At 46.4% G+C, this 10,398-nt stretch overlaps 1 protein-coding gene across 1 annotated transcript in view; it reads right to left on the reverse strand.

Moving 5' to 3' along the window:
* The window catches only part of LOC122429096 (FYN-binding protein 2-like), a 121,120-nt gene extending 114,532 nt beyond the window's left edge, over window positions 1-6,588 (reverse strand). The window contains exons 1-2 of the mRNA XM_043449257.1: window positions 6,577-6,588; window positions 5,349-5,720 (exon numbers count right to left, since the gene is read on the reverse strand). Coding sequence (XP_043305192.1) covers window positions 5,349-5,720; window positions 6,577-6,588 — 384 coding nt within the window. The remainder of the gene's footprint in view (window positions 1-5,348; window positions 5,721-6,576) is intronic.
* Between the last annotated feature and the right edge of the window lie 3,810 nt (window positions 6,589-10,398).

Here is a 10,398-nt window from a genome sequence, read left to right on the forward strand (position 1 = left end):
AGCATCTTGACCTTGTCAGCCAGGTGAAGCCCCTGGGCTCTACTGCACAGGCAATGGGGGACAATTTGAGGGCATCTGGCAGGGGTGTGACATGATCAAATTTGCCTGTTAGAACCATGTCTCCAGTGAAGAGATGTGGGTGCCTAGTTTTGTAAGGAGAAAGCTTGATTCAGTGTCAAGATAACAGTGGGTAACTCCAGGGTACAAGCTGCTGGTTAAGACTGAACATCAGCCCTGCAGCGGGGCAGGTCACTTCATGTCTCATGGTCAAGGACTAAGCAACACTGTTCAAGAGGCCTCTGCAGCACAGCTTCTCTGCAAAGATAGAAGGGAGGTGACCAGTCTTGGAACCACCTCTTGGAACTCCCAAGAAGCTTCACCCAACCATCTGATCTGAATCCCTGTGCACTCCACTTGTCCGAGGACAAGCTCATTAACAACAGACCATCTTCATGGCAATATGTTTCTCAGTGGGCCCATCCCTTTCCAGACGGTACCCTGCCTCATGACCTATTTATTAAGAATCAGAATACTCAGGAAAAACCCCTGAAATCATTCTTGAGGGCTTGCTAAGTGGTCTCACTTAGCATTCAGAACCTGGGTTCTAGACAGAACTGTCAAAAATAAGTCACCTGTGACCTTAGGACAATCCTATGACGTCAGAGCATGACAAGACTACAGGGCTGGGTTTAGTCCCATCTGGGAGGTGCTGGCCCTCAGTGGCTCCCTTGGTCTCCAGCATGAAGTACATCTGTGTTTGAGGGCTTCAGTTGTTGTTCAGTCACTAAGTCATGTCCGACTCCCTGCAACCCCATGGACCGCAGCACGCCAAGCTTCCTTGTTCTTCACTATCTCCCAGCGTTTGCTCAAACTCATGTCCACTGAGTTGGTGATGTTACCCAGATATTGATGCTTTCAATATCTGGCTCCGATTTACTTCTTGGGATTTTGGCTCTTCCCTTGTCCCTCATCCCTCCCTTCCTCCTCCCTCCTTCCCTTTCCATCCTTCCTCTGACATGCATCTCAGATACCAGCTCCTCCAACGGACCCTGGATTGTCCCACTTAGAGTTAGGTCCCCATTCTTGGTACTTATGATAAAACCTGAGCCTTTCTTCATTATCCTACTTTTCATTAATACTGCAATTGTCTGTTTTCTTGACACTCTCCCCTGCCAAACTGAGCAACTAGAGGACATGTATGATAGAACCCCCCTCAGAAATTCTAAGCTAGGTCCTGGCTCAGAGAAGATGTTTGGTGATTTTCTGCTGAACAATGCAAGTTCAGTTCAGTTCAGTCACTCAGTCATGTCCAACTCTGTGACCCCATGAATCGCAGCGTACCAGGCCTCCCTGTCCATCACCAACTCCTAGAGTTTACTCAAACTCATGTCCATCGAGTCAGTGATGCCATCCAGCCATCTCATCTTCTGTCATCCCCTTCTCCTCCTGCCCCCAATCCCTCTCAGCAACAGGGTCTTTTCCAATGAGTCAACTCTTTCCATGAGGTGGCCAAAGTACTAGAGTTTCAGCTTCAGCGTCAGTCCTTCCAATGAACACCCAGGACTGGTCTCCTTTAGGATGAGTGGTTGGATCTCCTTGCAGTCCAAGGGACTCTCAAGAGTCTTCTCCAATACCACAGTTCAAAAGCATCAATTTTTTGGCGCTCAGCTTTCTTCAGTGCAAGAGGAGAGCCTAATGATCTGATGCTAGAGTTTACTCTCAGGAAATAACAAGATCATTTAAGAGCATCCACTGTATGAGGCACAGCAGAGAAGTAGTTACAAAGTGTGTGACCTTTCCCTCCTGGGCTCTGAGTTCCCCATCTCTAAAATGGGAGTCATTAGACTGGCTGGTTTTTGAGAAATCTCCCAACTCCTACATTTTATTATTCAACGGTTGGCTCAAATCACTTGGCTAGTAAGAGGCAGAAGCAAACATAAATACAGGTATTTGGACTCCAAATGCCAATGCTCATTCATCAAGAATTCAAGTACCACTTTCTAAGCTCCCCCACTGACAAGCAATCTCAGCTTAAAAATGCTAGGATTCTCTCTTGCCAAGACTGGGGAACTACTCAACTGAGGGAAGGCACCAAGGTAGAACTTCATCAACCTCTGAACTATGTAACAAAGTATATTTTTACAGAACTCCCTAGAGCCTTATATCCATGGGGGAGAATAATACTTTTATAACTAAAAGAATGAAAAAATTACTAGTTCCGGTATCTACTGTTGCAAAACAGACCACCTCACAACTGAGTGGCCTAAAACAATAACCATTTTTCCTTATCTCACAATTTAGCTGGGATAGGAATTTGGGCTAGGTTCAGCAGGGTGACCCTTTTGTTCCACAGGGTGGTGATGAAATTGCCCCAGTGGTATCTCACCAGTAAATGGGCTGGTCTGCGGAGCCCTGGTTCTTTGTCATGCAGGAATGCTAGAAGGCTAGGTTTAGCGGGAACTGTCAACCAGAGCAGCTGGTTGACAGATGTCCCCATAGACCTCTTACATGGGGGTAAACGACTGCAAGACTAAGGGTTCTCACAAACCAGGGAGAAGCTGCATAGTCCTTTATGACACAGCCTCTAAAGTCACATAATGTCGCTTGTGTCACAGTCTATTGGCCAAACCAGTCATGATTCTGCCCAGATTCAAGGCAAGGGAACACAGACTCCACGTCTTCACAGGAGGAATGTCAGAGAATGTGTAGCCAAGTTTGAAAACCACCATAGTAACATATACTAAATGCTGCTATGCACCCAGCATTATGCCAAGCAATGAAAATTTTTTATGTTAATCATATTCCTGCCTGGGCCTCCCCCTCAAACTCTAAACTCAATATCTGTCTACTCAGCCCCTTAACCTACAATTTACTATGTCTAAAAGTGATCCCCTGGTCTCCTTGCAAACCTGTTCCACTTTAAATCATCTCATTCAATGTCAACCACATTCTTCAAGGTGCTTAGGCTTCACACCCTGGAGTCACTTTCTTTCACATTTTTTGTTTCATCCATCAGTTAATCTTGTTAAATCCACCTTTAATACATATCCAGAACCTAACCATTTCTAGCCACCTTTATTGCTAAGACTCTGGCCCGAGCTTCCATAGTCTCTTGCTTGAATTTAGGCAAGAGCCTGCTAACTGGTCAGCCAGCTTCTAATCCTGCTTCTTCTACCATCTGGTTTCTAAACAGCTAGGTGATCCTTTTAAAAAGCAAGTTGGATCATTCTCTTCTGCCATTCATTACACTCAGGAGCTCTCCATCTCACTCGGAGGAGCACCTGGAATTCCTACAATGGCCTCCAGCATCCTAAGTGACCTGACCTCTGCTTCTTACCACGCTCTCCTTTCATCTCTCCATGCTGGGCATCTTACTGACCCTTTGAACACATCAGACAAGCTTCTGCCCCAGGGCCTTTTTGCACTTGTTTTCTTATTCCTCTGCAGAGTGCTTTTCCCTAAAAGATCCACAGCACCAATGTCTTTACCTGCTTCAAGCTTCTGCTCAAATGGCACCTTGTATTGATGCCTTTCTTGAAACTATCCCATTTAAAATATCAGCCTCTCCTGCTCGCTGCCTCAAAGTCCTTAAACTCTGCCTTACTCTGTGGTTCTACATTGAATTCACTGCCATTTGACCTAATGTGTGTGTGTCTTCACCAGTAGAAGTTGTATGAAGGCAGGCATTTCTGGCTGGGTCACTGCTGCATCTGCAGCCCCTGAAACAGGCCTAACAACACAATGCAGGTGCTTAGTTATGCATATGGAGTGGGTATTTTGTTAGCTTTACAAAACACAAATCCTCCTTTTAAAATAAGAAATAACCCATATTTCTCTTTTGATCTTTTTTTCCCCCCTCTTTCTCTGAGCAGAAAACGTTGCATAACCACATCAGCTTATCCCATAATTGTATTATCTTATCCCATAAAAATGCCATGAGCTAACATGCCCTTTGGTACATTTTTCTCTCCAATTTCCTAACATTCCACCCATTTTCCAGTTGTCATCCTTGCCGGCACTGCCTGGTTTATAGTTGGCACTCAATATTTGTTATTGACAAATTGTAGCCCGTGCTTTGGCTCTGCTGCTTACCAGTTGTGTGATATTGAGTAACGAACAACATTCTGTTTCCTCCCTGTAAGAACTGGGGCAGAAAGCACTGACCTCGACCTCAGACCTCACTGTGTTGTTACAGAGATAAACTGAAACAATGGAAGCTAGTGGCATATCAGAGAAGGCAAAATAGAAGTTTCTTTCTTTTTTTCACAGCCACACTGGATCTATTCAGCCTGACATTTTCCCATCAATTAGGAGTTTCTCAGAAATTGCTAAACTGTAGGATAGGGAGAGAATTCAGAGGAGGGGAGACAGAAACCATACCAGGGTGCCTTTGCTCCCTCTTCCAAAACAAAGCTAGCTGGAATGGAGGGTCAACCACAGAGAGACATGTGTCCACTGTCCTGGGACCAAGGGGAGCTTCTTCTGATCGGTGACCTCTAAAATGGGTCCTCTGTCCCCACATAGAACCAATCTCTGGGAAGGAAGCGCCTGACTCACAGAAGAAAATGACTTGACTCCAGATGTATAATAAAGAAGACAATGAAGGTGAAACCATCATTGCTCTGCTCCCTTGTAGAGAAACTGACTTATTTTAGAGGCAGGGAGGCGGTGGAGAATTAGAAAAGAGGAAAATATGGTCAGTCAAGTGAAAAAACTCTCCAACTATGTAAACAGGACATGGCCATCCATTCAAGCAGAAGAGATGTTCACCTGCTCGGTGCAGGGCAAGTCCCCACTTTTTTTTTTTTACAAACACCTCCAATCATCTCACTAGTTATTCTAGTAGTAATCCTATTTTACCAGTGAACAACCAGGAGCTAAGGAAAATGAACTTACTGGCCCCAGGCCACACAGCTTATAAGAAGCAGAGCCCGCAGGAAAACCACAAGCCACAGAAGAGCCCCTGCAGCCTCTGACCAGGAAGCTCTCGAATGTCGAGAGGACGGGCAAAAGGACAAGCAAACAGAGACCGACCGCACTGTCACCCAGGCTGGGGGGCTGGGGGAGCGGAGGTTAGAAGCCTAGCTCACAGCGCTGGAGGTAGAGACCCTCACACCACCCCTCCTGAGACCCCTGCCCTTCAGCCTCCAAGGTGGCACAGGACAGGTAGACAGACCCCTCTTCCGTCCGCCCACCCCACCCGCGCCAGGCCAGGCCAGTGTGAGCTGGACGGCATCAACGTGTATTCCTCTCCAGGAGGCGGGGTGCGCAGGCAGCCTCTCCCCACGCTTTCTCCCGGGAGGACCTGGACGCCCAGAAAGCCCGCGGCCAAACCCAGCACGACTTACCGCTTCCATGACTTTCTTCCGAGGTGGAGTCTGGCAGACAAAACCGGCTTCCCAGAGCTGGATCCTGAGGCCCAGGGTCCGTTTGGCTCTGCCTGCGCGGGCCAGGGAGCAGTCGCCTCCCCTGGCCGCCGCCGCGGAAACGCCTGGGCTCAGGCTGCGCACCTGTCCCACCTGGGCGGCGGCTCCTCCCTCGGCTGGGCTTGGAGCGCTCTCGCCCGCGGCGGGGCGCGCGCCGGCCTCCATCCGCCCAGTTCGCAGGCCCGGCAGCTGCAGGGGGCGAGGGATCTTTCCGTCCAAAGGTCCGCAGACTCTGGCGCTTCTCAGCCAGCCTCTCTGCCCTCTGTTCTCTCCCAGGCTGGTCCGCCCGTCGCCCTGCAGGGAGTTCACGTTGTGCCCTCGTGGGAGTAGTTGGTGAACAAGGGGGCTGGCGGGGCTCGGGTTAGGGCAGAAGGCTCAGGCCATACAATGTAATTTTTCTCGGTCACAGTTTCGGCCCCACTCCGGCCCTGCGGATGGCTGCTTTCCCTCAGGTTAACAACGGGGAAACCAAAGCCCAAAGGCGACAGAGTCCGCCCAAGCTCACGGGGGATTTCAGGGAGCCAGAAAGAGAGCTGTTAGGGTGGGGGACCAGTTTTGGTCAGACCCTATCTGAGCGTGTGGATACATTATTCTACCCAAAACTTCCACCCACCCTCGGAAGGCTTGTAATTCCATTTTGGGTCATTTTATTTTTTTTTTTTTTCATTTATTTTTATTAGTTGGAGGCTAATTACTTCACATTTCAGTGGGTTTTGTCATACATTGACATGCATCAGACATAATTCCATTTAAAACGAGGGAAGGAAACAGGATCCAATAACCTGCTCCATGGTCACATAGGTGGTAAGGAGAAGGCTCAGGGTTTCAACACAGGTCTGGCTAATTCTACAAGGATTTTGTTTTTCTGGCTTCTTGTGTGTGATCCTGCTTTTGTTTGTTTTCTGACAGAGCTGGTGCTGGAAACCCAATCTCTAGTTGTTCAGTGCTCACAGCTGTCCTGGAGTTGGGGGGCCAGCCAGCAGCTTGTTCCCTGTTTCAAGTGCAGTCAGTGTGACTCCTCTGGCTTTGTTAGGCCAAGTTCACAAGAAATGAAAAGCCTGTTCTGGCCTGTCCAGGGGAAGAGGGGGGCGGGGAAGCAGGTGAGAAAACTCACTTAAGTGCCCCTTCTTCTAACAGGTGGCTCCCATACCGAGCTGATCATCACAGCTGCCAGGGAATGTGTTAAATCTACAGGCTTCAAGGCCCCAGGGCAGACAGGAAGACAGGAGCACCGTCTTCTGGTCTAGGGTCTGGAAATCTGAATTTTAATCAAATTTTTAGGTTAAGGTGTTTTAATAATAAATGGCTCACAGATCTGCCTTTTAGCTCATGAGTCAAAACACAGACACATACACACTACAATTAAAAATTTTCAAAACAATAATTGCTCTTGCTGTGTGTTATCACACTGATATTTCCTATTTTCTGGACCTCAATGTGCTATTTAATTAAAAAAAATCAACGGTCAGCTCACCCACTCCATTGATTTCATAACTCACAGTTTGCTCTACCTGTAGTGGTGTGGGCTCTGCCTACCAGCAGATGGGGGTACCACTCCTTCAAGCTAAATGAGGCACAAGCCCAAGGTTCTCTGCCACTGTCCCTCCAAGCCCAGCCTTCACTCAGGTCAAAGGCAAGGCTGTTTCGCACACTTGTTTACACCATATGATGAGAAATCTTGGGCAGAAGCTCTCAGGAAGGGAACCCTCCTCCCAACCCCAGGTGATAAACAGGCTGCCAAATACCTTTTGCTCTTAATGCTAGGGCACCCCCTGGTGGCTTCAGGCCAGCCTACAAAGACAGAGGGATGCAGTAGGTAGGTCAGAAGGGCTTTCATCTCTCTGGACCTGGCAGGACTGACAGCTCTGTACTTCTGGTTTGGTTTAGGACAAGTTACAGTGGTAGGTCAAAGGATGTCATGGGCACTACTCATTGGTAGCTGTTAGGAGTGTTTTGGAAGTGGGCTTAAGAACTGTCTCTTGGAACTCTGTAGGATCCCCTGTTATTACCTTACGATCCTCTAGGTGCTAAACTCAGTTTCACCACTAGATGTTGGCCTTGGGATTCTCAACAAACCCCTGGGATGTATGTTCCTGGTGTGTACAACTAGATAAGAGGGCTGACAATGTTGGCTTGAGGATTACTGTGCCAGGCAAAAATCTCTACAGTGCTTACTGCTAAATAAGCACCAAAAAGTTCCTCTCTTCCTTGTTTCTTTTCTTCTCAATTCATGGTGGCTATGTCACTGTCAAAATGCACATGCTACATTTGGATGTACTGATGAAGGAACACTTTTATTTCCCTATAACCATCCCAGTTTGCTCGGGAGCCCCCATCCCATGAGTAAGCAGGCCCTTGCATTCAGCTTGGTAGGAGAACTTACACATGCTTACGTGGGAGGGGAGAGGCAGAAAAGAAGGTTCATAGTGGAGACACTGTGGGTAGGGGGATTGGGGATGTGAAGTTTGAGGTTTGATCTAAGTTTAGATCTCATCACTTCATGGCAAATAGATGAGAAAACAATGGAAACCATGACAGACTTTATTTTGGGGGGCTCCAAAATCACTGCAGATGGTGACTGCAGCCGTGACATTAAAAGTTGTTTGCTCCTTGGAAGAAAAGCTATGACAAACCTAGACAGCATATTAAAAAGCAGAAACATTATTTTGCCAACAAAGGTCCGTCTAGTCAAGGCTATAGTTTTTCCAGCAGTCATGTATGCATGTGAGAGTTGGACTATAAAGAAAGCTGAGTGCCGAAGAACTGATGCTTTTGAACTATGGTGTTGGAGAAGACTCTTGAGAGTCCCTTGGACTACAAGGAGATCCAACCAGTCCATCCTGAAGGAGATAAGTCCTGGCTGTTCATTGGAAGGACTGATGCTGAAGCTGAAACTCCAATACTTTGTCCACCTGATGAGAAGAACTGACTCATTGGAAAAGACCTTGATGCTGGGAAACATTGAAGGTGTAAGAAGGGGATGACAGAGGATGAAATGGTTGGATGGCATCACCATCTCGATGGACATGAGTTTGAATAAGCTCCAGAAGTTGGTGATGGACAGGGAAACCTGGCATGCTGCAGTCCGTGGGGTCACAAAAAGTTGGACACGACTGAGCGACTGAACTGAACACTTCAGGAAAAATAATTCAACTGAAGAAAGAACTGTGGGGTCCCCCTATACCGACAAGGTGGTGGGTGGCCCACTGTGATCTGCACTTAATCATGGAGCAGGAAATGACTGACCGAGTTCAGACTCTCCTGAAGAACAGTGCCCCAGACTTTACAAGTGTCACCTTATTTAGTTTTTATTGTGATTCTCATCTTCCAGTGGAGGAAAATGAGCCACAGATCGATGGAAGTCACTGATCCAGGCTAAGGCAATTAACAAATGGGAAAGCAGACACTGCAATCCAGGCAGTCTGGCTCCAGAGCCCACACTCACCACCCTCACTCACCCACCTCTCTGGATGTTTCCACTTGCATCCTTGAGAAATAGAGACTCATAAACACAGAATCTGAGAGATTGGAGGGTTATTTGAACCCTCTTATCATTCACTGAGAAAGCTTAGCAGATCCTTGGGCTAAAGTTAGGCTCCATATCTTATAAGTATTGCTGTCTTTCAAGCCCCTATCTTCAGTTCGCTCCTCCCTGTAGTGGGGATAATGGACCATACTCACCAACGAGGTCTTGTCCATTCTTGGGCATACTGAGCAGTAGAAATCAGTATTTCTAGCACGTTCTTCATGATTCCAAACCTTACTTTCAGTCCTGGACACTGCTTGTAGCTTTTTAGTGTTTCCATTCATGTCTTAGTTTTTCATTTCTTGGCAAACATGTTGCTTACACTTTGCACTGTAAGTAATGGTTTGTAGCAGAATACTGTGATATTTAAAAAAAACGGAAGATTTAAGTAATATCCACAAATGGGATATCCACCTCTTCCAAGGGTAAAACTCTGAGCACTTCGTGATGTGAAGACAAAGCTGGAGCGCATAGATTGATTGTCAGAATCAGGATGTGCTGCTGAAGCAACCCATTATTAATATTAAAATTATTATTGGTTACATTAATCATTTCTGAGGATTTCCAGTGCAATGTGTGATTTATTTATGTATAATTTATATCCTGACTACTTTCAAAAGGGAGAGAAGGAAAGATGAAGGGAACTTAAATTTATTGAGAATCCATTGTGTAACAAGCTACATGGTTTGCGTATATTTTCTTCTGTTCCTCCGGACAATGGTGAGATAAGAAAGGTTATCTCTGGTGGACAGGTGAAGCACATGAGACTCAGGAAGGTCAAGGCAAATTCCCCAGCCATGCAAAGTCCAAGTCTGACTCTGTTTTGACTCTACTCTACCTCCACCCATGGCTTCTTCCTCCCCTCCATGATGCATCCAGAAGGACTTGAAGGACTGGGCAATACAGAGCCAAATAAAATAGGAAGATTAAACAGAAAGATAAAAGCCATACAGAGGACAGGGTGGATGGGAAGGCAGAAAGGATTGATGAACAGTGTGGAACTATGAGATGATTACTACAAGGTATGCAATTATCTAAATGGAAATCATTTAAGGATAAAATACCTCAAATTATGTCAGGAGATATGTGGGTTCAAGAAAGGGTCTGCTTCCTTCCTACCAATTTGTGAAAACTGTACAAGCCAGATGGTTTGTCTTTTCTCTGGAAGGAAGCTCACATCTGAATTTTGTGCTTATCTAAGTCATCATCTTAATAGTATATCATAATTTAGTAAGAGCTTTTTTGAAGGATGCTAAATAAACACAACCAAGGCAAGTTGCTTTCCCTTTAACAAACATGACTAAGGCAAGTTGCTTTCCCTTTAACAGCATTTTATCAAGAATCTGAGCATCTAGTTTATGTCAGGTTCTGCTTGGAGCTGGAGATATAGCAACCCTTTAGGCTCTTGTAAAGAAGCCATCTTCCTCTATTAACGCCAGTTACATT

The sequence above is a fragment of the Cervus canadensis genome, chromosome 2 (genome assembly GCF_019320065.1).
Source record: "Cervus canadensis isolate Bull #8, Minnesota chromosome 2, ASM1932006v1, whole genome shotgun sequence".
In the NCBI taxonomy this organism is placed as follows: Eukaryota; Metazoa; Chordata; class Mammalia; order Artiodactyla; family Cervidae; genus Cervus; species Cervus canadensis.